Source organism: Haliaeetus leucocephalus, unplaced genomic scaffold, assembly GCF_000737465.1.
Source record: "Haliaeetus leucocephalus isolate CR32 unplaced genomic scaffold, Haliaeetus_leucocephalus-4.0 Scaffold164, whole genome shotgun sequence".
Classification (NCBI taxonomy): domain Eukaryota; kingdom Metazoa; phylum Chordata; class Aves; order Accipitriformes; family Accipitridae; genus Haliaeetus; species Haliaeetus leucocephalus.
Window position 1 is genome coordinate 517,262 of NW_010972600.1, and position 27,967 is coordinate 545,228.

The 27,967-nt window shown below is 39.6% G+C and overlaps 1 protein-coding gene across 1 annotated transcript; it reads left to right on the forward strand.

The window, feature by feature from the left end:
* PTBP1 (polypyrimidine tract binding protein 1) lies at window positions 1-27,196 on the forward strand. The gene is made up of 14 exons (XM_010563152.1): window positions 1-92; window positions 12,040-12,115; window positions 13,089-13,261; window positions 14,308-14,454; window positions 15,724-15,894; window positions 16,683-16,793; window positions 17,179-17,353; window positions 17,956-18,033; window positions 19,342-19,490; window positions 22,210-22,243; window positions 22,743-22,835; window positions 23,197-23,413; window positions 23,666-23,743; window positions 24,144-27,196. Exons 2-14 carry the CDS (start codon window positions 12,091-12,093, stop codon window positions 24,274-24,276), a joined length of 1,584 nt encoding a protein of 527 aa, XP_010561454.1. The 5' UTR covers window positions 1-92; window positions 12,040-12,090; the 3' UTR covers window positions 24,277-27,196.
* The last annotated feature ends 771 nt before the right edge of the window (window positions 27,197-27,967 follow it).

The window sequence follows — 27,967 nt, forward strand, 5'->3', positions numbered from 1 at the left end:
TGCTGGATATTTGTGGCAAACCTATCTAACTTTTTAATCCTTTTCTTTCTTTTTTCTACAGCATTGTCCAAGATATAACAGTTGGTACAAAGGTAGGCACTTCTCACTTTTTCTCTCTTTTTACACTGCTCAGCATCTGACCTAGTTTTAGCCTCACCAAATGTAGATCTTCAGCTTTAAAGGGTTTTTTTTTCTGGTACCATGTAAATTGGTTTTAACCAGAAGGTAATTTAGTTTCATGTGCATTTAAAACTTGTATTATGGCTCAGCATTTAGCTCTTGGCGTTTGGACATTGATTATCAACTCTCAGAAAAGAACTTTACTGCATTTAGAAACAGCCCTTTCCCCTACTAAAATGTCAAGCCATGCTTGTTATTTTTGTGCTAGACAATGCTTCTCAATGGAGAAATTGGTCTTTTTTCTTTTGAGAACTCTATTCCCTTTGTTTATGTGAATTCCTATTCAGTTATATGTCAAAAATCCTTCTGCCACAAAAAATTGAGTGTTTAGCTGTTGATTTTTATCTCTTGAGTACAGTAAATATGACCTTTACCCTTCTAGTCTCAGGTTTTGAAAGTGCAGACTTAGCCCTGAAACTCAAAGTGCTGACGGGAGCCTCCTTATCTGCTGTGAGTGGTAATAGGCTGTTGTGTTCACAGGATAAAAGCTCATTCCTGTGAAATGTTAAACTGGAATGTGCAGGATAGACTGGCACTCCTTCATGTATTAAAGGTTTTTCATTTCACTTTGTGAACATTGTAGCTAATGCTCTGGGATCAGGATTACAGTAAGTTCAGCCCTGTGAGTTCTTTTTATTAGATAGTATGTGTGTGAATGTTGGCCCTCAACGTAGTAATCTGCCAGCTTTTTTTAATGGCCCAAATTGTGTGTTGTTAGCATCTTCATTATTGACTGAGAGAGTTGCATGTGGCAACTTGAATAGGCTGGTGAAGTGATGCAGTGTGTGATAGAACTCATCTGAGGTAGAGCTGAGCTTGTATAGTGTGAGCTCTGTCAGGTCTACATAAGTGAAGTAGAAGCATTAGAGAGAATTTGCTCCTAGACAGCAAATAGTTTTTTGTATTGGAAGTACAAAATTAGATGTGACTGCTGTTAAGCATAGGCATGTTTGTTAGTGCTTTAGGGTTTGAGAAGTGTTAAATGCCTGAAGGGGCTCTATTTAATAGCAGTAGGGGAAAGGTTATTCCAACTTTATCTCATGAGAATCTGAAATTTGAATTAACTGTAGTGCCATGATAGTGTCTGGTTCTGGTTGAGAATGCTGTCTGCTACAAGGAGTTCAGTTTGCCATCAGAGGAGGAGGAAGGGCTTGAGCCTGGACAATAAGGTTGGCTAATAGTTCATAGCCATTATAAATGGTGGACTATGTCATCTTGACTGCTGTAGAGCAGTTTGATACAACATCTTCTAGTAAACTCATTAATCTAGGTAAAAGTCCCCTCGGTTTTAACAATGTGTAATTTGCAGCTTTAGGTTTCTGCAGCTTTAAGAAGTGGTTTTACATAACTAAACTTGACCAGGAAGCTTCTAAAACTGTAATTGTAGTACTCTCAGTGAATCTTGAAAAGCTTCAGGATGTGGTATTGTGTGCCTCATCACTCCCATCTGTGGGGTGATCTCAGTCCCTAGTGCAGTACAGTCACATGTCTAAGATGAGGACTGGGAGAAATCCCATCCAAGTGCTTTCATTCCTAGCACAGGACAGAACTGTGACCATGATTGTGCCAGTTGTACAGTGGGGTGGGGAGTGGTGAGACAAAGCATCCATCAAAAATGAGGTTTCTTGTCAAGTCAGACAAGGCAGGTTTTGAGAAAGTTGAATCAAAATTTAAAGAGTGGCAGAAGCAAAAAGGGAAGTTGAATCATCTTGATAAAGGTAAGTTTTAAAATTATTTTTGGCATAGCCGTGTTACCTGATTTTGTTTAAATAAGTCATTGAATATGCTAATGCAGATCATGTAATAAAAGTACATTCTTTAATGTTATGGTGTAACGTGTTACTCATGTCATGGATTTGCTTAGGTGAGTTAGAATCCTGTTTGCGCACAGCTAGTAACAAAGCGAAGGCTTCTCTTAAGCCTGCATCCTCTACGTGGCTGTGTGCAGGTTAGCTATGTCCAGACAGTTTCCCCATACTCTGCTTGTTCTGTAGTACTAAAGATCCTCTGACTGCAGGACTCTTGCATGGAGAGAGGTACAGGCATCTCTGTTTCAAAAAGCTGTGTAATCAAATCATGTATCAGTTGCTTCTTAAAATAGTTATCTCTGTGGTAAGTGTAAAACCTCATTGGCTACAGGTCTTCTGAAATTTTGCTGTTGCTTTTGTGTTGCTTTCACTTCAATCTACCCTCCTTTGGTTTGCCAGTAAGTAGTTTGAAGGGAATGCAGAAGAAGGTTTCTGTAATATCATAGAAGCATTTCAGTGTTGCCTTTGCTGAAATAACTACAGTGATAGAGCTCTGTTCATCCATCAGCATTTGTTTGATCCCTGGGGCATCACTGAAATCACTTCAAGGATTAACTGATTCCCCCCTTCAGAAGCAGATGTTCTTTATAATTGCTTGATAACTTAAAATAATGCTGTGGAAGTGTAGTTTTGTCATCTGCTGACTTTATAAAACATATACATAGAAATGAGATTCAGGTGGAGATGGGACTACTTTGCTAGCATCTATTCTGAAAGCTGTGCTCACAAGAGCTTGCTGGCTGAGCTTCTGAATTAGACATGAAAATTTGAGCTGGAAAACTGTTTCTAATCTGCGCTGTAAACTTATTCATTCTTGCCATGTATGTACAACGAAGGTAGGAATGGTATGCCATGAAGTTTCAGGTATTGGAAACAGTCCCCAAAAGCTGTCAGCTATTGTCATACTTGAGGTGATATGTTATGAGACACCAGTAGACCTTTTTGATGTTCTGTTCTTGTGACTGGAATGTTGCAAAGTTGGAGAATTTTCAGACAAGTAGGAAAAGTGCCTGTGACTTAAAACATGGCTGAGCAAATTGTCAAAGATAACTTACAGTGGCCTCTTGGTTGTCTTCCTGCTGTTAAGTGTTCCCAGTTGTTAAGTTGAACTTCCAAATTGAGGACTTTATGAAAGTATGTATCAGTTTGCTCTACTTTATTGTTTTAAAAGGGAGGGTGCTGGCACCTTTTTTTAGGATTTTCTCACATACTTAATTTACATATTAAGGGTACTCACATGCACTTCTATTAATCATTCTGAGGTCTTCGTTGTATTTAGGTTCTGTAACTTAAGTAGTCCCCAGATGTTCTTATGGCTTACTACTTGAGCACTGTACTGCCTGATGGTCTTGTTTTTAATCAGGATGGTAATAGTAGTAGGCATTCCTGGGCTTCACATCTAGCCTAGTCCACAGGCTCTTCAGTTTAAAGTGTGTGAATTTGTTTAGGAAGCTCATTACAATTCTGGTTGGGGCTCTTGATTCACAGCCTTCTGGAATGTCCTGCAGATTAGAAACATATGATTTAAGACTTAGTTCTTCCATAATTTCATTGCTGTCTGAAAAGGAAGTGTATGGCCTTAAGATGGAGGCACTGTATTTGAACTCTAAGGTACTGGGTCTGACCCCTGCAGTTGCCTCTTCCAAGTAATTTGATCAAGATCACTCTATCTCCTTTCCCTTCCTTTTAATTTGCCTAGATATCACTATCTCTTTAAGCTGCAACGGTCTCTGAGCAGGACTGACTTACTAGAAAGAGTATGAACTATGATATGTCATTATTCTTCAAGTGAAATTGTGTTTCAGTGATTGGAAAAAGTCTCAGAATAGTTTAGGTGCTGAATAATCTTGTAGTTTCTTGGTTAAGTTGAACTCTTTTTGAAAGATTATGCTTCCAGAAACAAAAAGTACACTTCTGTGGCATTTGAGAAGTTAATTTTTAAAACGGGGTTTGCTACAGTGTGATACAGGCTGACTGCATAGAAGTGATTTGTGATCAAGCCAGGATCTTTGCCATGGGAACAGTAATTATGGCTTCAGGCAGCAGGCCAAGAATGTTGTGAGGAAATTCCAGTCCCCTCCTATGGCTTTAGTTAGAGGCTGCAACAAGCTGGCTCTTGTGGCCTCTCCAACAGGCATGATCACACATGTAAGCCACATGTTGGTAGCAAGGTACATGGATGGTAGTGTCTTTTGCCAAGCATGGTGTCAGATGGATTTGGTAAATAGCTTGGTCTAATCTGTGTTAGTGTTGCATGCAGTTTTTATGCACCTGCGTCTTCAATTTATAGATAACTGTCTTTCGCAGGGCAATTGGTAAACCCTCTGGTTGGGTTATGAAAACTGTTTAAATCTGTATTAAGTTTAACAGGAGTTTAAGCTATTGGTTGAAGCACAGGTGCTAAGCAAGATTGCTACCACAGGCTTATTGGCTATCAGATCTTTAAAGCAGTTTCTCTATCACATCTAAACAATTTTTTTGTGTGGAAGTTAGCTCAACTTATTTGCACTTGGAATGGCAACCAGCTGTGACTCCTGTTGTAGATGAAAATGAAATTGTGTGAGACTTTCTAGAAAATGATCAGTTAATAAAATGGTTGTAGAAAATATTCTATTTTAACCTCAGGCCTACTTTGTCCTCAACCTGTGATTTAAAAAAAACAGCAAAATATTTAACACACATTAATTTATTGAACTTTTATCTTTTTAATCGCACAAGTGTAGGGATAGACTTTGGTCTCTGAGTCACATCTGTTTCAAGTATTGTCCAACTAGAAAATGTAGATGTGCTGGTGCCACGTTTGTGGTCACCTCACACTAGCAAGAACAGTAACCATTATTTAATTTCGAGTTCTATGTGGTTCTGGTATAGCTGTCTTCCACGCTTCATATGAAAACTTGTTGAATACTGTGCTTAGTTCAGCAAGTGTGTTTTGGTAATCCCAATGTAATGATTGCTCAGTGTTTGCCAAAGCAGATTGTAATTATTACACAACCGCAATTTAGATGAGATTGAATTAGTGTGGAGTTCCTTCTAAACCTGCATGTTCAGTTTGCCCTTTACAGATTTGGGCACAAAATGTTCTTTCATAGGTTCCAATTTCCCAAAATGACTCATCCAGCAGTATTTCTTTCTGATAGTATTTGTATTAAGCTTTACCAAGGACCTGTCTGTTCCACTGCAATGATTTAAAAAGCTCAAGGTTGACTACTAGTTAAGTTTCAACTTGGGAACAGTATATCATAAAGCCTGGGTGTGTGCTATCCTACAAAGCCAGAATGACTGCATTACTGCAGTACTTGAAGTTTAGGAATTTTGGGCTATTTAAAATGGCCACACCTTTTATTTGCTCAAAGGGCAGGTTTGTTTCACAGAGTGTCTCCATAGTAGCAAAGACTGAGAAAGTCAGGGAGGGGCTGATGAGATGAGTGGGTTGAGGATCCGGCTTCCTGCTAAAGCTGGTGTGTGCTTGAGCTCATAATGCATCTTGTTGCAAAATCATGTGTCGGGTTGTATGAGCAATTGCTTTAGTGTAATACTTAGGTTTCCAGTGTCTTTTAGGAACTCAAAAAATCTCTGTGTACTATAGAAATGGTAGCAGCTATTGTGGCAGTACATATGGTAGGAAAATTTTCCTAAGGACTAAATTCTTTGCAATGCTTTGACCAACTAACCTAGTTTCAAAGATACTGAAAATGTGTGTGTATCCAGTATGCTATTGTGAATCTTAGTGGGAAGTTTACTGTGCTGGCTCTTTTGTGAAGGTATTAGACTAAATCTTGTCCAGACAAGAGTGAGGTTATAACAATTTAAAAAGCCTTAAGTGGTAGGTGACAGGTGTTTGTTGGCCCCAGCTGAACAGAGCATGGTTTAAAAAAAGTATGTACTCTGAGCCTGCCAGGTAGGCTAATGCCTCCACCACAGATTCACTGTATCAATGTAATACGCTGACTACAGGGTTGGATTTAATTTGATAAATGATACAGGGGTGCAATGAGCGGTTTAGTGAACTAAATTGATTTTCGCTCCCCCACCTCTTGCTTTTGGTTCCAGTCAGATGATAAACTGTGTGTCAGAGGGGCAGTGGAGGGATGAGTGACACACTGAGCTTGTTAACTGCTGCTTACAGACTGGTGGGACAGCAGTATCACACTTCACTTAGCAGTCTTCAGGATCTTGTAAGTTATTTTGTGTTCATCTTAACTTTCCAACTTTACTAGGACTGAAGGAGGATGCATTTGTATGGTGTGTTCTGCAGAGGTGCTTTCACAAAAAAGTTGACTCATGCTTTCTGTTTGTCACCCAAATTGGAATGTTTCTTTTCACAGTGCTCTACCTTTAAATGACTAAAGAGTGCTTGAGGTGGGGGGCAGGAAGAGGGGCGCATGGGGGTAACATAAGCGAACCTCACTGGAATTGAGTCTTCTGTGGAAGACAAGGAAAACTGGCATCCTTCTCCCGAGTGGTTTAAATTTAGGTCCATTCCTAGCTCTTGAATCTCTTGGCAAAAAATGTAGGAATGTAACATGAGTGAATGATTATGTCATCAGGCTGGATTGCTTGTATTAGTTTCTTCGCAAAGTGATTTGAGCTTTCCATTCCTCTGGGATTGACCTCATACAGAGCCCTTGAAGCATACTTCAGAGGCCCTTCATTCTTTCTGTGCTCAAAGAAATTTTTTTGCTGCTTTGATCAGAGCAAAGGGTTTCCGTGAGCTTCTCAATGATTTGTGTGTCATTTTCTGTGTAAAATGCTGTGGTCGTCTCTTACTGGGTCCAAAATCTTTTTACAATCATAGGGAAAGTGAAGTAGAAGAACAATGCTTGCATGCTCTGGTTGGGAAGAGTTGCAAAACTTCTGTCAGAGGGTTTTTTTATCTGAAGTTAAGAAAAGCAGACCAAGGACTTCTAACAGTACAGATTTTTGTTAGTCTTTGTTTTCTGAGGTGGAGGAGTTCCAGGTGCAGCTTTGTTGCCTGCTTTGCTTTTTGTAAGTGCATGTTAGCTGATGGCCTGTATGCCTCCTAAATCTATCCTGTCCCTCGCAAGAATACTGCTGATACTGGTATCCTTAGTCTGTTAAAAAATTGTTAGAGCAATGTAAGGTGTTCCATATCCAAAGGCAGAGAATGCTGCTGCGATGAAGGATTACCTCAGTGAGCCAGGGAAAGAAGTAGTTTTTTCATAGATCTTAAGCTTGGCTAGCCTGTAGCTTGCTGGCTGCTCTAGTCATTGTCCTCTTCCTTCCCATATGCCCTGTCTTCTTGCTGTTGCTTTAATTTTGCTTTCTGCCTGTAACTTGTAGCTTTCTGAAAGTTGATTAATATCACCTGTTTGTCTTGAAATTACTGTTTTTATGGTTGTTTAGTTTGTATTTGTTTCTAGCCTTTTGCACAGGCAGAATGCAGTTGACCTATTGTAATCCAATTAAAATAACTGACTGGATCTTAAGTAGATAAAGGATTATATAGGGCAGCTGAATTTCTGTAGTGCTTCTAGGTGTGCTGGTAGAAGCTGGGACAATCTCTGGCTTCACTCCAAACTGTGGTAAAGTTCAGGTAAAATCTTAGTGACAGTGAGGCAATTTGTAGTTTTCACATGAATTAGCAGTTGCTTTTTAAGCTGTGAAAGCCTAGACAAATTAAAAATTCTTAGAACTTAATTGTTAACACTTTAAAGCAAAAAAAAGCTTACAGGCTTGGGGGGTGGTCAAAAAAGATAACTTGGAAAAATATGAAATAGCAGAATTCTACCTTGCAGCAGACTGTCCTTCTCCAATTCAGAAAAGGGAACTAAAGAAGTATTGATAGCAAGACTACACGGAGCATGGGTGTTTTATTAAATTAATGCAGCTTGAGCAATAGACCTTTTGTAGCTGCTAGTGTTGCAGACAAAAGGAGGCTGCTGTCATAGAAACGCTCCCAGGCAGTGTTTTACCTGGTAGTAGTATGCATGCTGACTGGTGATTTTGGTGGTAGAAACAGCCTTGCCCTGGTCTAGGTAAGGTCTGGCAGTGTAATTTCAGAAGTGGTATTTGCTTCCTATGAACAGGAAGAGGAGATTTGTTAGTTCAAATGAAGAATTTTATGTAGAGCAGTGTTACTGCTAGCACACTGTTGCTTCTGTTAATCTTGTCATAAAAATACCAGCTGCAAAAGAATTAGCTAAATGGAAATGTCAACATAAATTAATGCCTCTTGTGAGCAGGGATACGAACTTCAGAATCTGAAGAACTGTGTCTTGAATGAAGCACTGCACAGCTGGGCCTCCCCATGGTAGTTGGAGAATAAAAAAAAGGTAGAAAAGTAGTGTTGTGGGTTGATGCTGGTGAGCAGCTGAGCACCCATACAGCTGTTTGGGTTTGCATAGTTTTAAACTTAAAGTACTTAAGGATCAATAGCTTTTCCAATATTATTCAAAACACCCAGTGGATATGTTGTTGGTGAGAAACTCTTCCAAACCTTTTAAAACAACCAGGCTTCCTTTGGTTCCTCTGGCTCTACTCAATTAGGATACTTGGTATGGAGCATTTGAATTTATAACATGGTTTTAAAGCTTATAGCTCCTGACAGGTACAGGAAAAAAAAAAGACATTAGAGTCTGGAAAGAGATTATGGCAATCACTGCAAGTGTAAAGACAGACAACTGATACAGGTTCCTGCTGAAGTTCCTGAGTGCAGATTAACAGAGCGCTTGTTTTTTATTTGCCTCAGGTTGGGTCATTCAAAAATAAAAAGTGTCAATAGAGATTTCTTGTGGTTATCTGAGATCAGCTCCAGCAGTAATGGAGGAAGAACAAATGCTGATGAAAAGTCATAGTTGGTGCAACTTCCTTCTGCTGTGGGAAGCTTGGCAGCATGGGTCTGTACCCTTGTGGGGATGGCAGCACTGTGTAACCAGTGTAACTTCTTCGTGCACTGGGTATGCTCCTCTTAGGTTTGCACTTTAAAAGCCATTCTTTTAAAGGGAGTCTCTGTGGAATAATTTTTGTATAACTGCACAATACAATGTATTTACTGCCTGTGTTTCCTCGTGTAGAGAAAAGACCTTGGAATAATTGTAGTTTTCCAACTGCTGCAGTGTTCCCTCTTCGTTTGCATGTACTTCCAGCTGGGAAGCTTACAAATTGACTGCTGCTTCTTTTGATGTCGAACAATCATCCCCCTCTGCCTCCTGGCTCTGGTCACAGCGGGCAGTGTAGACTGTCTCCAAGATAAGAGGGGAGTGGATTTGAAATTGCTCTTTCATTAAAGAAACATTGACATGTGGAAACCAGCAGCAATAAGCATTCCTTGTCAAAGTGCCCTGCAAGTAAATTTTCAAATATGTGAGAAAATGTTTATTTTAAACAAGCCATTAAGAAAGTTAAATTTGGGGAATTTAAATTCTTTCCATAATAGTATAAATGTTTGTTTTTCCAGTTTATAGTTTCCTAGTGTTGCCTCCACGAGAGCCAAATATGTGGCTCGTTCTCCTGGTGTTTCCATGATGGATTGCAAGGGCTGCCCGAGTATGCTTGCACAGATGGATTGATTCATACTGGGACTGCTGGAGTTCTGTATGTTCAGAAATTTACGAGTTATTTAAGAACATTTTTTTAAGAAGTTCAAGGTCCATTAGGGCCGATGCAAGGGGTTTCCTGAGGCCAGTAAACACTTGTCTGTGTTGGTAGGGCTTTTGTTTGCTGGTGGGTGGTTCTTGTAAATAGCTGCCAGTTGTATCCTGGGCCACAGAAAGTAAAGCTGTACCTGTAGTGTTTGCAGCAGTTAAGGCACAAGAGTGTTTTTACAGTAAACTGGTGGATTTTTTTTTTAGCCTTGGAATTATGCATTAGAATCATCAAAAGGATGGAATCACAGTCTAATAGCCTCCCAGACTAGCTTGCCTCTTGCTGTACCCAGGAATCCAAGTGCTAATTAGAACAGCTGTTAAAAGGCCTATTCCTAATTACTATACCATGTTAGAAGAAGATGACCTTGCTTGGTGCCCATAGCCTTTGTGGAAGTTGGTCAGTGCTTGCAGGTGACCAGCAGCACCACATGAACTGTGGTTTTGGAACCTGGCCTAATTTCTTGTATTCAGGACATCAAAGTCCCTGAGCTTGTCTTTGAAGAGCTAGCAGTGAGTAGTCAAACAAGAAATTCAAGATTTGAGGGGGAAAGAAAAAACCCAAACCTGTGTCTGTAATGTGGTGTTCTGGGGCTTCTGTGTGACCTACTTTTCCAACCTGTTTGCTGGGGAAGTGAGCGGAGAGCTTTTGTTGTCACACAGATACTGTTTCTGCAGGTGCCACCAGATATAGGGCATGGTGGAAGGTAGAGTGTCTGGTGGCCACAGTGTGAAGCGGGGTATGTTTCCATCAAAGATGGGTGGGAGTTAGCCAAGGCAGGGATGAGCTCTGTTCTTTTTTTTTCTGTTGGTGAAAGCTTTTTAGTGTGGTATTTCTGTGTTAGAGTGATGTAGAAAATTATGAGAGAGTGCTTTTGTGTGTTAGATTTATATTATCATGTTTGCTCACAGTTTACAATGGGATTTGAAGTCTTCTATGTAACTTATTTGAAATTAAGCCATACTGATTTTAAGCTGTATTATGTATATAAGTATAGATTGTGCTAAGGAGTAATTTGTAGTCTTGTTTGCTTTTGTCTTAGTAGTGTTTTTCATACCTCCTACTTAGGTTAGACTACTCTTGGTCAGTTGAGGTAATTTGGGTGACTTTACAGGGAATGCTGTAATCAATTGAAACACATACATGGTGTACAGTAATCTGTTCCATAGGTCTGTTTAACTTTATTTGTAGGGAATGGAGGAAAAGTGCCGGGTGCCTGCAATTCAATAACTTTGTGCAAGTAGATGGAATTACACCTACAGCTACTAAAAGCCTAGAATAAATGCATTTCTGTAATTCTGCAATACCAGTTTGTTTAGGTAGTCAAATTCTAGTAGAAACAGCTCATTTTAGAATTTTTTGTCAAATGCTTTCTTCCTCCATAGAGTTGAAATGCACAGTGCTGCAGTAAAAAAAAAAAATCAAAGAATCGAGGTGTTGGGATATGCTGTGCTACTCACAGCTTTTTGTTTTGCAAGTAGCCATGTTGACTTTAATGTAGAACAACTCCTAGTGTGAGAGGCAACAGAGGATGGGATTACTAAGATTTTGTACCTGTGGTAATTTGGCTTCTCTGCTTCAGAATGCTAGCCTGTCTTTTGACTTAAATGTGCTTGCTGAGACTTTATGGTACTGTAGTCCTAGAAGCTGTTGCTGCTGTTCTGGGGATTGTGGCTAGAAGACAACAAAGCAGTGATCAGACTAGTTTGCACTAGAATCCAAATTACTAAATGTAGACCTATTTCTGCTGTAAAATTTGAAGAGTAGCTTTTTGCTAGTAGCTTTGCTTTACTGATCTGCCCTTTTTTGGAGTAGGAGGGGGAGGAGATCCGTTTCAGGTCTCAATTTCTGAAAGTTGCATCTTCTGCTTGTAACTGGAAAATACACATCTTGGGTTCATAATTGCGAAGTCGTACACTAACAGTTTTGGCCAGCTTCTGGTAACTTGTCTTTTGCTTAAGGCTTCCTTACTCCCGGTAACCCCCAGTAAAATAGTATCTGTCCTCTTGATGAACGCCAGGAGGCCTATCTGTTTTGCTGTTCCTGATCAACTACAGTATTGTTCTAGCTTAACCTAAAAGAATGAAAATCTTGTCTGATAGGAGTAGTCAGAAATCTGTTTTGTTAGATAGACTAGGAGAATGTGAATATCAATGCAGAACGCTGCATTTAGTGGCTTCAGACAATTCCACAGTGCTTCAACTTCTAAGATTCCTAATTCTTAGCTGAAGAGAGAGATTGGATGGTGCTACTCAATTACTAAATTGGATCTTACTTATACTTAATTTATGGAGGTGAGGTTCACAGCCCACTGTCAGTATATTTTCACTTACGCTTCTGTTCAGCTCCTCTACAGCTTAATCTCAATTGTTCTGCTTTAGGAGTACCTGAATAGAATTTGGTAAAAATGCTGTCAGTTTACCTTTCATCTTTTCTTTTCCAGCGGGGATCTGACGAGCTTTTCTCTACTTGTGTTACTAACGGACCCTTTATCATGAGCAGCAACTCTTCTTCTGCAGGTAATATTGCCTATAAAAAAGAATAACAATTTATATTGCAAATACTGTGAGAATGTCTGGTTTTCCCCCCCACTTAGTCTTGATTTTAAAATATCTTTATTTTTAGTACTTACTAGGCCTTTTGTAGGACAGTGCTGAATAATAATAGACTTCTGCCCTATACCCTTGAAAGGTTAGTAGACTGAATAAAATTGTTGCAGGACAGTTGCTAAAATGATTTTACAGAATTAAAATGTGCAGGTTTTGCTGTAAATTGTTACACTTAAAGCACAATTGAATTTCATGTAGGGTTATTTTGGCTGTATGTAGTAGTTTGCTGCTATTTGCGAGTCTTAAACCATCTAGAGGTTAGTAATCCCACCCAAGGCAATATCCTTGGGTGCTCAGGCCAGATTTTGCCCTCTGCTTGTCAGTGTCTTGAATTGTCTTTCTTTGGGCTACCATTGTCTTTTGAGGCCCTTCATGGTCTGCCAGTGGCCTCCCTGCCAGACTGTGTCAGCTCATGTCTTTGGTGGTGTGCTGCTGACAGTCTTTGCCATATGTATAATCCATCTGATCTAAAATTATGCTTTGGTTCGTATTTGTTTTAATATCACTTTCCTTAAGAGGTCCCCTTCAAACCACTTCATTGCCAAGAACACCAGTCAAAGTGAAAAGGAATAAAGCAGCAGTCTAGAATTAGTGGCTCATACCTACACAAAGTAGAAGTGTGGGTGGGTGTGTACTGTAAACAGGCTGTAAAATGGCCACTGGAGAGCTGATTCCATTGCAGTGGCATTCAGCTATGTCACTTGCATCATGTAATTTGGGGGAGGGGGGGAAGCCATGTGTCTTCAGACTCTAGTTAAATTAGACTTTGGAATTTCTCTGTAATAGAGTAATAACTGGATGGAGAGCACAAACTGTCAAAAGTTGTAAGTGTGCATATTCTTTCAAACCCACTCTAATAAGCAGTAACTCTTGCTTTTTACAGCTAATGGAAACGACAGCAAAAAATTCAAAGGCGATAGTAGAAGTGCTGGGGTCCCATCCCGAGTAATCCACGTCCGTAAACTCCCCAGTGACGTCACAGAGGCAGAAGTAATTTCTTTGGGCTTACCTTTTGGCAAGGTCACCAATCTTCTAATGTTGAAAGGAAAAAATCAGGTATTGTCTCCATAATTGAAAGCAGGGGTTATGTCAAAGGCTTGATGAGTTTGTCATCAGTAAAGCAGATCTGAGTTGTTTAAACAACTGTCATGTATTAGGAGTCAATAACTTCTGCATACTATTATTTTACTTTTCCATTATTATCCCATGAGCTGTAGAAAATACTGTTTTCAGGCTGTACAAGGAGGCAAGTCCATAATTATAGGTTGTCACTTAAAACCAGGCATAATGCTAATTATAAAATTACAGATCAGGTAAATTATTTGGACAGCAGTGACATGAGTTGGCCTTTTTCACGCAAGCTGGCTTGACAGTTGAGTAACCACCAGTGTAACTTTGCATATTAAGGACACCTTTAGAGATATGATAAATTAGCTGAGTAAAACTAAAACACTCTTGGGTAATGCAGAAGGTGTGCACTAATTTGGTAACTAAAATTGTCTTGCAAATTAAGGAGTAAGAAAGCAAGCCAACTTTTAATCATTGCTTAAAATACTATGCCTTTAATCTTAATTATGAAAATGTGCCTCTGATATATTGCATGGTGTGATTATGTGTAAGTACTTAATGTAATGATTTGCTATGATCCCTTACATTTTTGTTTTGAAGTAGAGAAGACCATAAAGGTATGGAACAGTGAGTGAGCTTACTGCTCTGTAGAGAAATATGGGAAATTGCTTAATATCATAAGTGTTAAGAGTCTGGGTTATTGCTGTATTTTTGTGTTCTTGCAGATGCTTCTGTCATTGCCAGTTTCCTAAATATATGTAGCAAGGAGATCTTAGGATGAGACTGAAACATAACATTAAATCAGTCTGGACAGTGTAGATCCTCTTTTGTTCTATGTACAGTTGGTTCTTAAACAATTCTGTGTACAAAAATTTGCATGTAAATGCAGCTGTGAAAATCAGATACAGTTACAGTTCAGCTAGAGGTTCTCCTAAAGTTATCAGTTGCCTTATGCTGTTGTGTACTCTTAAATGTTGTCTCCTAGTGTGAGCTGCTTTGATAATGTGTCACTGTTGGGTTTGACTTCTGCACAGGCTTTCATAGAAATGAATACAGAGGAGGCAGCCAACACCATGGTAAACTACTACACCACAGTCACTCCAGTCCTTCGAAGCCAGCCCATCTATATTCAGTTCTCCAACCACAAGGAGCTTAAGACAGACAACTCTCCAAACCAAGCAGTTAGTTTTTGTTCTTTACATTGTCATACTGGTGGGAGGGACCGACAGTTCTCCACTACTGTTTTGATTTGTGCTGCTGGTGTAGGCCTGGGAGGGTTTTGAGATTTGGTTTAACTATCAAAGTGCTAAACAGAGCATACTAGCTTCTAGCTTGTGGAATAAGGTCTCCCATAATAGCTTTTACCCAAAGTCTCAGTGGACTGTTAAATGAGCTGCTAAAACTGCCTTAATGTTGGGGGAAGAAAATGCATAGTGAATATGAGATCATGAGAAGTGGTGTTTTTAGCATTCTTTAGTTAGAAACAGTAACTGAATACCTGTCTAAAGACTTAATTAAATGTCTTGTGCTTTAGGACCTTTGTTTCTAATATTTGGAAGTTTTATATAAAATGAAGCTTTGAGGGCGCAAAACTTGTGTCTGCAGTAGAGCACAATCTGTTGCTGGTTAAGTGCTAGCTTTGAGGCAGGCAGCACTTGAACACAGCAGTTCTTAAGGCTTTGTCTGGGCTGTCTAGAGTTTCTGTGCAAGATATGCTCTGCATAGGGTAAAAAGTTCCCTTTTTTGGCTCAACTGCTCTTGGCAATCTTTCAGGACAGGAACACTGGAAAGAAGTTCAAGTTACTTGTGCCTCCTTATCAGGGGTGGCTGCTGAGTACATCCAGTTTGCCTCCTCTCACTTTTCAGGCTGACGTTCATCAGGATCAGAGCATCTAATGCTGTGCAGATGAAATGCTACTATTCGGTGCATCTAACAAAGCCAGAATCTGATGCACAACAGTGAGCGCATCATAATGTTATATGTGTGAGGGGGAGTCTACAGGAAAACTCCAAGTCAGTTTTCATTCCTGGATCCTTATAGCAGATGTGCATTAATCTTTCAGCCTTGTCAGCTTCTGTAGTGTTCTGGGGGTGGTATTTTACCCCAGAAGAGCCTAGTTTTTCTTTTTCTTTTTTTTTTTAAACAGTGGAGTAATTTTGCTGCATCAGTAGATACTGAGTGAGGTTCTAGCAGTAGCATAAGTACTTCATGTTTTATTTAGTTTGTATTTTTTGCATTGCTCTTACTGATTGAGGTGGTCTGTCTTGTCCACGTTTAAAACGGGCTATAAAGTCATTGCATCCCCAGCCTTAGGAAGAGTAAATTGCTTTCTGTTGTTCTGCTAACTGTTGAGTTCTGCTAGTAGTTTGCAGATAGGAAGCTCGAGAATAGCTGAATGTGTATTTTTGCAAGCAGAAGTGTTGGTCTAACAGAATGTTTGGTTCTGCAGCGTGCCCAAGCAGCTCTGCAAGCAGTGAATTCTGTTCAGTCTGGAAACCTAGCGCTGTCAGCCTCAGCTGCAGCAGTAGATGCAGGAATGGCAATGGCTGGCCAGAGCCCTGTCCTGAGGATCATTGTTGAGAACCTCTTCTATCCTGTCACTCTAGATGTTCTGCATCAGGTAAAATATGTTGCTACAACTTCTTGAAGATTGACCTGGAGGAGGAGGTAGCAACAAACAGTGAATTGTTGTATTTGCAGTGTCTGTGTTCTAACAGCATGTGGTTTTTATCTGTATAATTCAAGTTCTGAACATAGCTGTCAAATTTCTACTTTCTGGAGACCCTGACACCTACACAAAATTCTTCTATTTTTGGTCCCAATCTGGCCAGACTTTAATTTCCAGGGATTTGATTGCTGGTCCATTTTAATTGGATTACAGTCTGGTACAGTGCAAGGGACAAATATTTATGTTTTCGAAACAGCTCTTCAAATTCTGTTTAGGGTTTAGCAGAAGTAGCTACTACTACATGTCCTTGTGTGAGGGTAGGGGGAAACAAATACTGTGTCCAGGAGTCATTTAGGCAGTAGCCTATATGGAAAGTTCCTGCTGACTGCTGTGGTTGCTTAACTTAATCTTCATGTTTAAAATGCAAGCTTGACTGCATTTAAGTATCCCTGAAATTCTTGGAAAAGTTCCAGTTTGTGAAGGTGTATGTGAATCTTCCTGTGTAAGAATTCATAACAAATAAATTAAGGGGGCAGTTCAGTCACCCTGATGTTTTTCTAGTCTGATGCCATGATGCAAGTTAAACAATGCCCATGGTGTAGTTTAAAACCTTAAATTTTTAAATTGGAAAGCTAACAAGGTGAAAGGATAACTTTTGTTTCTGCTTCTAATAATGGAGATCAATATGAAATTAACTTACTGGAAATGAGATAATGAGATATGCAAATATTATCTTGCAGATTTTTTCCAAATTTGGTACAGTCTTGAAAATAATTACGTTCACGAAGAACAACCAATTTCAGGCCCTCTTACAATATGCTGACCCTGTGAGTGCTCAGCATGCCAAACTGGTGAGTAGTATGCTTGCAGTGCTAAACACCTAAATTATTTTAACTTTTAGGCTTGCTTTTATTAACCAAGGATCAATGTTAGAAACTAGCATTTTGGAGTATTTGGTGATCTCACTAGGTTTACCTGAGCATTGCCCTAATGGCAGATCACATGTGTGAGTGGGAGGGAATTTCCTCACTGAGAGCAGTATGGCTAACTTGGGCGAATGCTGGAGGGGATGAAGTGAAGCAGTGTTTTCTTCACACAAAGCAAGATACCTGCTCCATCTGAAGATACACGCTGGTACCTGGGATGATGTAACTAACACCTTCTCTCTTCAGAGGTTTATTGCTGTGATCTTAGTACAAATGCATCTTGGATGAAGAATGGTTTGTTTCCTTGCAGTCTTTAGATGGACAGAATATCTACAATGCCTGTTGTACGCTGCGCATAGATTTCTCAAAGCTCACAAGTCTCAATGTAAAATACAATAATGATAAGAGCAGAGATTATACACGACCAGACCTACCTTCTGGGGATAACCAGCCCTCTCTTGATCAGACCATGGCAGCTGCTTTTGGTGAGCATTCTTGAAGTGGGAGCAGGACAAATATAACTGGTCAGGTGGGGAAGGTGAGGAGATGTAATCCTAGTGTATTTGGCCACAAAATTTTGGGATACAGTGTGACTAATGAGGAAAATTGGGAACCACTGAACTGGACTAGGGTAAAATACTAGTAGGAGCATATGGATGTGGGTGCTTGCTACTGCTTTGAAAGCTCTCCATTTGGGTGCAGACTATTTAAGGTTTTCCAGCTGTCTGTGCTTCTAGTGCCATCTGCTGTTTTGCCTACAGTATGGACTCAGGGATAATTAGGGGTTTTGTAACCTATACTTTGAAAACTATGTTGTGGTTAAACAGTTACAGGAGCTACTAGCTTGTATTCTGGTCAACAGCTATATTCTAATAGCTGTTTCAGAACAGCAGAGTTAGAGGAGGAATAGTTTTTGTAATTTCTTGAAGTTCAGTGTTACATTAGAGGCATTTTTGAATTACTGTTTATGTTTTAGGGTTTAGCTTTCAACTAAATGCTTATGTTGAAGGACAGATCAAGATGTCCCAGCTAAGTCTAGAGTTTTGTTGCTATGGGTGTCTTTGTATAATGTGTATATCTTTCCCAGGTGCCCCAGGAATAATCTCTGCTTCTCCATATGCAGGAGCTGGCTTTCCTCCTACCTTTGCAATTCCTCAGGCTGCAGGTACTGTATTTCGTAAGTTGAAATTTCTATATAGGTTTTCTGTTGCTGAAGCATCTTGATGTTTTAAAGCTAAGTAGAGATTATTTTGGGGGGGGCTAGTCACGTAAATTCTAAATGCTGGCACTTAAACATAGAAGGAAATGGTGTTTCAGTACATAATCTTATGTGAGTGTGCAGCTGTAGCACCTCTGGCTAGGCAATATCCCAGTGACAAGAGGAAAAGTGGGTAGTAGGATGGGAGAGACAGTAAAGGCAGTATTTAATAATTAGGGGAGATGGGGAGGAGATCAAATTTCTTGAATTTTGTATTTCCTCGTGTGGTTGCAGAGGTTGGGAACTCACTTTGACAGCTGTAAATGTGGTCAAAAGCAAGGAATCTTTGTTTTTTCCTAAATATTTTGAGTAAAGCTAGTATTTGAACGTGCAGCTAATTACACAGTTACAGTTGCACTGTGAAGTTTACAGCTCATATTGCAGGTAACAAATTATTGCTACTTACAGAAGTAGCCAAGTGTCTGAGAGTAAAGACTTTGGTTCTAAATACATTCATTGGAGTGTGAGACTAAACAATTTTTGCTTTGTTTTTCATAGCAGACCAAGCTAAGTTGACTTTCTTGTAATGATGGAATTTCCTTGCTTATGACAAACAAGCTCAGATCAAACTGTTGAACCATTAATATTTTGCTAATATCCTGTCCTGTTGGGGAAATACACAATGCTACTTTGAAAAGTAATTTCATTTAATTGATTACTAGCAATTGTTTCTTGAACTCCAAAGCTCTTCTCTTTGGAGGGCTAATACACTGAGGTGCCAGCTGTTACTGTGAGCAACCTAGAAATGCCTATAAATAGAACTTCAATGTTTCTCCATTCAAGAAGAGATTAGCTGATGGTAGCATGCAATATCTGTTATATGCATGGTTAAAAAACAAAGCATTTTTGGCATGCACTGGTTGGAAAGACCCTTACAAATGCACTGTTTGCGATACCTTTCCTGCACCAACAGAGCTGAGGCTTTGTGCTGATTCTGCTTCTTGTGAAACATGCAGAATATTGTAGTCAACAAGGTAGTGCTGAGAGGCACCTGTTAAGCACCAGGCACTGCAAGAGCAAAAACTATTAGAAATTATAACATTTCCTGCAGCACCAGAATTGGAGGCTCCTGTTACTCTTAGAATATATGGTCACTGTGTTTTGAATTATTACTTGCATGTTATAGAAGGTGTGCTGTTCTCCCTTCTGGTGCAGCAAATACACTAGAGTACGTGCTGTTAATTTCTTTACTGGTTAATATTCTTTAATTTCCAGGCCTATCAGTTCCAAATGTTCATGGAGCACTAGCTCCTTTGGCTATCCCATCAGCAGCAGCTGCAGCGGCTGCAGCAGGACGGATTACCATTCCCGGCCTCACTGGGGCAGGGAACTCTGTTCTGCTGGTTAGCAATCTGAACCCTGAGGTTAGTGGAGTCCTAACTTTACTTTTTTCTCCTTCCTGTTATCTCTGCTTTCACTTTCTGAACACAGATTGTGCTGAAACTCATTGAAAGTGAAATCCTACTGTATCCTAAAGGAAACGGCAAAACTAGAAAAGCAGATGATGTGCCTTGCCAGCTCTAAAACTCAAAGCAGATCAGTACTCTAGTTGCTGAAGGGAAATGAAAGTCCATCTCAAATTAAAATCTTGCTCTTCCTTGGTTCAAAGCCAAGGATGTTGCCTGCCTGCTCTTGTCCCATAAAGACTACAATGCCTGTCCCTTCCTCCTTCTTCTATTTGGAGTCTCCCTGCCATTCCCATGGAATAGTGTCATTTGGGTCACAGAATAGTCATGTCCATTCTTTCTTTTCCTTAGCATGTTCTAGTTTTTTAATACATTAATTCAGAACTACAGAGAGAGTTCATTCTGACCTTTGCTCTTTCTGTGTAGTGTCTGGACCCCTGCCAGCTTGACCTTGTACCTGTGCAGTATTTCCTCTGCCATGTGCTTGCACATTTTCCCTTTCCAAGATTCCTGGACGTTTTTCCTTAGCTAAATCCCTTAACAGCTCACAGTTTACATTTTCAATTCTATTTAACTCAGTGAGTTGAAATATATTTGGGTTTCTTAAAAAAATAAAGCAAGTGATATTTGAACAAAAATCTTCTTTCATTAAAGACAGCATCATAAGAGAATTTGATACGGGTATCTTGGATTTTTCTTCAGTCAGCTTTTGTTGGCTCTTTGTTGGATTGAAAGTGTAGAATCTTCTGGTGTGTGCAGTAGAGTATGATGAGTCTCTGCTGAAAAACACTTTAACTGGTGGAACTGTACACACAAGTTAATACTACTTGGCAAAGCTATAAAACTTACCAGTGATGTCAGAGTAACCACAAAACCTCTTTTGCATCAAAGGGGAAGCCTGGATGTGATGAATGATCAAAATGCTTAACTCTTGATGAGATGAACCAATTGAATCAGTATTTCAGACTACTCTTTTTATCTGTCATGACTATTTTCTCCAGGGCATGAAATAATGGCAGGGACTGTGATACAGCTTTGGTTTGGATGAGTTGCTCTTTCTACCTAGGAACTCCTCTGCCATTCCAGGAACTGTCATCTCTGGCTTGGTCCCATGACTTGCTGTTCAAACAAAAGTCTTAAATGTTAAGAGCTGGCATCATTATTCTTGACCAGTGTGATATTGTCAAGTGTGTGTTTCTTGGGATGATTTTGCATTGTTTGGATGGCAGTGACAGGACAAAGGACTGTGCTGTACCTCTGTTTAATTTGCACGTGTTCACAGCTCTGAGCAGTGTCTGAACGGTGTGCACAGTTCTTGTTTAAGTAGGAGCAACCAGTTATTTCATGCCTTGTATTTTTTTTGAGCTCTTCACTATCCATCCAGCTTATCTTTGGGCTAGAGAGACTTTGATACTTGTACTGAAGCTGTGAACTAACAGACCTGAAACTTTTTTCATTGCCTGTATAATCAGTGTTGTAGAAACTTACCTGTGCCACAACCAGTTAGTTAAGAGACAGTATTTCTCTGGAGTGACTACTCTACAATAATGGATAAGGTTTTTTCTGAACTGGAATCATGGAAACTGAAATTACTCCATTTTTCCTTTCCTTGATGAGTGGAAGAAGCTATGTGTCTCAGCTTGCATTGACTTTTACTTTGAATGCAGACTCTTGTCTGCATGCAAAGTTGTTATTGTCACTGGGAGCAGAGATGCTTTTCTTGCCTTTCTGGCCGAGTAGCAGCAGTTTTGGGTTTCTGTGTGGTGAGGTCAAGCCACGGAGATGGAAGGGAATAGACCTCTGTTGCAAATGAGGTACCAAGTTCCTTCATAGCAAGCGCTTCTAGCAGACCTTTGAGTTTTTTTCGTAGTGGTACAGCTGCTCGTCTGGATAATCCTTTGCTTTAAAGGCAGTGATTGGTATCTAAATTGGACTTTCCTTGGTTTGTTACAGCTAAGTATTGCAATATGGATTGCTTCCTGTAGTCACTGGTCCTAAAGCAGCAAATACAGCTGTGCTTTTGACTTGGCCCATGAATTCATTTCTTTTAAGAAGTTCTTGTAGTCCGAGAAAGTATTTTCAGTCAAATTTTAGGGAATACCATTGCAATTTAATTCAATATTAAAGCCTGTAGAAGTCACTCTGTTGTGATACTGTCTCTTACTTCTTTGTATATCTTAAGTAAAAGTGCCTTTTCTTTATCATTGTGTTCCACTAGGTAAAACCTATTAACTGTTTCTGTAAACAAGTTATTGTATGTAGAATTCTATAAATCTGACTGATGGAACACTACATATTTCCTTATGTATTTACTGACCTGTGTTTTTTGCTACTTTTTTCTTTTCTCCCCATCCCTGAATTTTTTTTCTTCCCCTGATCCGGAATTTCTTTGCCAACTGACTGCACGGTACTTCTGCTTCCTGTTGTTGCTTGAAACAAAAAATAAAAACATTCCCCTTCCAAAAAAAAAAAAAAAACCAAACCCTGCTCTTCGGAAACCAACCTGCCCTTCAATATTAACCATCTTGAAAACTTCATCATCCATCAACCAATTTCGCCATTTCCTGCGGGGACTCTGCCCTTCCTCGTTGTGGACGATTTGTGCAACCTCGCTCTCCCCTTCGATTCCTTACCTCTTCCCTGTCCCTCCGCTGCCTTGCTCTGCTGTTCTCTAAAGAGAGTTACACCCCAATGCCTCTTTATTCTTTTCGGTATGTTATTATTCACACTTTTTATTACCTTGTTTTTCATTTATTTGAGATTACTTTTTTGATACTTCAAAAATGTACAGTTTGCAGTTTGCCATTTTTTGAATGCATAATTTCATTTTTACATTGTTTACTTAGTTTGCTATTTAATTTAGTTTGCCTTTATTTTATGTTCAGTTATGCATGGTTTATTGCTTTGCATGTCTTTTGTAAGAGTTTTAAATTGTGATAGCATGCTAAATTGTCCAGTCTTCTGGCAGTAAGATTTTTGCTTTTTTGCTGAAACCCAGTGTCTTTTCTTTAATGTATTGTTCCATTATTATTCTGCTATATAAGAATTTTCCTTAATTAGAGCAGAATAAGTAACCATGGTTGGAATGAGATCAGTTCTGGTTGTGAATGAATGTTTTTGCTGTTGGATTGATTAGCTAATATTAAGTTGAATGAGACTTCATTTTTTTTCCCCTACCTAAGACTATTCTTGTTTCCTCACTTTTTGAAGGAGTCTATGGTGATGTGCAGAGGGTGAAGATTTTATTTAATAAGAAAGAGAATGCCCTAGTTCAGATGGCTGATGGAAACCAGGCCCAGCTTGGTAAGCAAGCTTAAAAGTATCAGACTGTTAGCATTGAGAGACCTAATGAGTAATTAAGGCTTTAATACCAGTACTTCTCTTCCAAAAAAAGACCCAAAACCTGAATGTGTCCGTGCATCTAATTGCTTGCCTGCATATGGTTTGGGGCAGCTCTGGAAAAGGTATGGTTTGTTTGTACAAGATAATCTAGAGGGGAAAATAGAATAAACAATAAGGCAGAGTAACAATGCCTGTCATGCAGTTCCTGGAGGGTGTGGTATCTGCATAGGGAAGAACTAGAATGAAATTCTAGCTTTGATTTAAATGTCTGAACAAAACTGTGAAATACCATTGTAGTCAGTGCTGTCTTTAACTGTTGCAGCCATGAGCCATTTAAATGGTCAGAAGCTTCATGGGAAGCCAATCCGTATAACGTTGTCCAAGCATCAGACAGTACAACTTCCCCGCGAGGGACAGGAAGACCAGGGTCTGACTAAGGACTATGGAAATTCTCCTCTACATCGTTTCAAGAAACCAGGCTCCAAAAATTTCCAAAACATCTTTCCCCCTTCTGCCACTCTTCATCTGTCCAATATCCCGTAAGTATCTGCATGGAGAGTTCCTATATGGCTGAGTATAAAAATGTTTGCAAATTTAGTGTGAGAGTAAATATGGTCAGCTTTTTGCTGCTAGCAGGAGGAAATCTTGCACATCTTCCTGTTGTTCTCATAGCCTTTCCAGTCGGTCCAAGAAGCTACTGGTAGAGAATTTAGAAAAGGCTCTAATGAGAATTGGTTTTTAGAGATTTAATCTGTCAACATACATTTGACTGGAAAAACTATTTGTTTCAGACCTTCAATAACTGAAGAAGACCTTAAGATGTTATTTTCAAGCAATGGTGGGATGGTCAAAGGATTCAAATTCTTCCAGTAAGTGTTTTCTCTTATGTCCTGTCCTTACACTGGGCTTTTCAGTATGAGAAGGGTAGAAGTACTTCGTTCTGATAGAATTCCAACTCAGGCTGAGTTAAAGGTGAGCAGAATCATCACTAATGTAGTATTTGACTCTCTGGAATAAAGAATTCCAGAGTAACCCTGGATTGAGTGCATCATGGGTATGAGTTGAATAAAACTAAGGTAGCTGAGTGAGAAGTTTGGGCATCCATGTTTATCATATACATACACTCTTCCATATAAAAAGAAAGTATATTGCAATTACCCAGGTAGTCAATTTTCTACTGGCCTTGTTGAGTGCTAGGTAAGAACACTTGCATTGATTTGGGGAAACTCTGCATACAGTAGGTACTGAATGTGACTTCTGTCTTGTCAGGAAGGACCGTAAAATGGCTCTGATCCAGATGGGCTCTGTGGAAGAAGCCATTCAATCACTCATTGACCTCCATAATCATGACCTGGGTGAGAATCATCACCTGCGTGTGTCCTTCTCGAAGTCCACCATTTAAAGCTTTGGAAGGCGTGAGACAAAATGGACTTGACTTAAAACCTCTTGGGTTCAGCCTTGACCTTAAAAGGCTGAACACTAGGGTTTCAACTTCCATCATTCCAGAAAAAAAGCCACTTTAAAAATGCAGCTGAAGTGACCTTAAAAGACCAGAGATTTTATTTTTTTAAAGAGAAATCAGTTTACCGGTTTTTAAAAAAAAAAAATTAAATCTAATTCATATTGCTAACATTGCGGTGATGGGTAACAATCTTGACTGTTCAAATAAAAATCACAAGTTAAAGTTTACACTTTGGAACCTGCTCTGGGAAATTCCCCTCCCTTCCTGCTCCTTCTCCCCCAAAAAGCAGATCCTAACAAGTTTATCAGGTTTCACATTGATGCCTTTTTTATTTTCTTTACCCATCCATGCCTTGAAAGACCTAAAACCACTGTGTAAATTCACTTTAGCGCCTTTGAGTCAGGATTTTGCAAAATGCATGGTGTATAGGAGCTCCCAACTCACCCAGCACAAAAATAAGTTGCATTGATCCTACCTTAACTGTGCATCTGCTATCCTGTGCCTTAAACCTTTTACTTCTTTGGGGAAAACATCTGAACTGCAGGGAGTGGATTGGGAGAGTTGAGGGGAATGAGTGAGCTCTGGCTTACTGGATCAGCTTGTCATAGTGAAGGACAAGTGAAGCTGGCAAAGTGGATAAAGAAAATATTGGGCTTTGACTCTTCAGGCAGTTGTATCTCACTGTCCGTGAAATGTCTCAATCTGCATAGTATCATGTGTCTTCATGCCACTTTCCAATCTGCTTGTGGTTTATCGCCATCTGCAAACCGTCAAATGGGAGTTACTTAAGATCCTTTGTCCGTAATATTCAGGCTAAGCAGAAAGGTCTGGGTGGGGAAGCATTCCCAAGACCAAATTACATTCCATTGTCAATAGCAAGTCAACAGGCTCTGCCCTTCACAAGAGCATTGATCAAGATGCAAAATTAACCACTGTTGGACACTTGTGAAGACGAATCATTAAGAGTTTGTCAAAATTTTGTGTGTATATATATATCTAAATACTTGGCTAGGATTTGAAGAATTATTGGATATCCCACATTTAGAAAGGTGTTCATGTGAGTCACCTTCGTGCCCCTAATTTGAGATTAACAAGACCAATGTAGCTCTGCCATCATTCTTATAGCATGTCTTCAGCATTTGAGCTTTTTTTTTAATTCTTGTATTATACTTTTTGATGCCGTTGCTGTCATCTGTGCCTAGCAATATTTCCAGTTGACCAAATATTCTAATCTCTTTATATGCAAAAGAAATAGTTTAAGTACCTTTTTATAGAATGATAAGATGGTATAAACGTAATCTAAATTTACTCCTTTGTGGTATTACCCTTGTATACTGTACTTTCTTATTTTATTTTTTTTTGTAATTGAAACTGTAGGGCAGGAATTTAGTTATCAGGCTGAGGTCATGACTGAGGATGAGTAATGTGATGAAATCGATAAAACATGTTAAGCAAAGCAGACTTTTAAAGCAAAGTGTTTGAGATAACAAGCACAAATAGCTTGTGAATTTAAATAAAAGGACCCAGGCTAAAGTTTTTACCTTTTTAACCTATAAGCCCAGATCTTTTAAGTTATAGGAAGGGAATTTATTAAAAGTAGAATGCAGCAGATCATTTTTTTTCCCAAGGATACAACCATTTATTTTTTCTGGCTTACAACTCTTTCTGGGGCCATTCTGCCTTCTATTTTGTGTAATCCGATGTTGCCTTACATTTCCCTCTAACCTGCAACCTGTTTGGATGCAAAATAACAAGAGTCTTGTACTTTTTTTCAGGGTTTTTCTGCAAATTGTGGACCAAAGTTTGTTTTTTAACTGTCTTAGTGTTGCAAGTTATGATTTCCTTGCTTAGTGTGGGAGCTCTTGACTTGCGTAGCACTGAGTGTTTGGAAAAGTCTTAACTTTTCTTAGTTCCTCCCTGAACTCTTGAGGATGTGAATTATGCTGGAAAAGTGTGTGAAGCCTGAGTGAGGGTTCAGCTTGGGTTGCTGGCATGAGATTGGTAATCCTTGTCTGCCTTAGTCTTTGGTTTGTGGCTGAGGAGCGTGGAACTATCTTCAATGAAAGTGTTGCCCCAGTTGAGCTGAGAAAGTTCAGCTGACGAGTAGACGCTGGTTTCAGTTACCTCTAAATCTGGGTAAGCCTGTTAATAAGGCCTTGTGATCTGCTGCTCTGGAAAGCTCCATGTTTCCTTGCCAGCATCTTATGTTCAGGAGGGCAAATTCAGGTGTCTTGGTAGCTGTTGTCAACTAGAGTTAGTTTGCTCATCTCCCTCCCCAAGTGAAAGATCCGTTCCTCCTGCAGCCAGGGAGTGCTGGCTGTTGGGCTGGTGCTCCTGAGCATGCCCCAGGCAGCACTCTACTGTGTGAGGATTCATGCGCAACCCAAGTGGAACAGCTGTGGTTTAACGTTTAAATGCATTCAATCAACCTCACCCAAGACACTGGGAAGAGGCTTATTGGAATGAAACCTGTCTGGTGGCCTTTAACATTGATTTGGTCAACCCACAGGCTATATATATTTTGCAAAATGCAAGCAAATTAATTGAGGTAACCCTGGAACCCAGGCAATTGTGGGTTTTTCCTTTGGATCCCTGTGTTTGCATGTAAAGAATGTGAGTAACAAAAGGGTGTACATATTTATAATTTTTTTATACCTGTTGTAAGACATGAGGGGGCAGCAAAACCCAGTTTTTTATGGTGAACAGATGTATTGTATATTTTGATAACAGCTATTACAGGTTCAGTATTGTGGAAGGTGGGGTGGGGAGGGTAAGCATACACAACATCAGAATTCCATTGCCTCTTTCAAAGAATGTTTGTAATGCAAAAAGAAATGAAATTAAAACTATTTTATAACAACCTTTGTACCTTTCTGTAGCTCCATTATTTACTGTTCAGATTGTAGAAAGCAGTTATTGGCCAGTCTGTACTTGTGCTTTCAATAAATTTCTTCTGTATTCTTTGCTTCTGATTTTCCTATCTTTTTATTGTGCCTGTTTTGCTTCTGATTTTTCCTTCTAATGTAATTTCAGCTGCCTCATTTTATATAACTTTGACTCTTCACATACCTCTGGGCTGGCAGAGTGTTTGTCCCTGTTAGCATCTCTGTGCAGAGTTGAGGGGTGATGAGCCAAGGCTGAGCCTGGAAGGGGTGGCTGTGACACAGATATGTTCCAGCTGCTCAAGCTCCAGCCCTTTGGTGCTCGAATGAAGTTCAGAGGTATGAGGTTGTAGGGCCTTAACTGATGCTCTGCCTTTGTCACACTCCAACACTTTTACTTCATGTTCCTAAACTTTCCATATATTCTAGCTAATTCCATGAAATAACCCACTTCCAAGTCAAATATGTAATACTCTCTGTAGTTTTGTGCTTTAGATGTGTCAAAACTTTCTGGCTAGCTGGATGTAGTGCAGTGTCACATCCAGTGTGAGCAGGTGAGATTCCTGTTTTAACTCCTGTAGAAGTATTATTTTGGTTCTTGTGGGTTACTCTGATGTGCAGATACCCCAGCTGTCTTGGGCATGCCTGGGTGATCAGCTCCCTGAGGAGTAGTGCTTTTCATCACAGAGGTTCAGTTTCTTACCTATGTGCTCAAACTGTTAAAACTCCTTTCCAAAAGTTAATGTTCC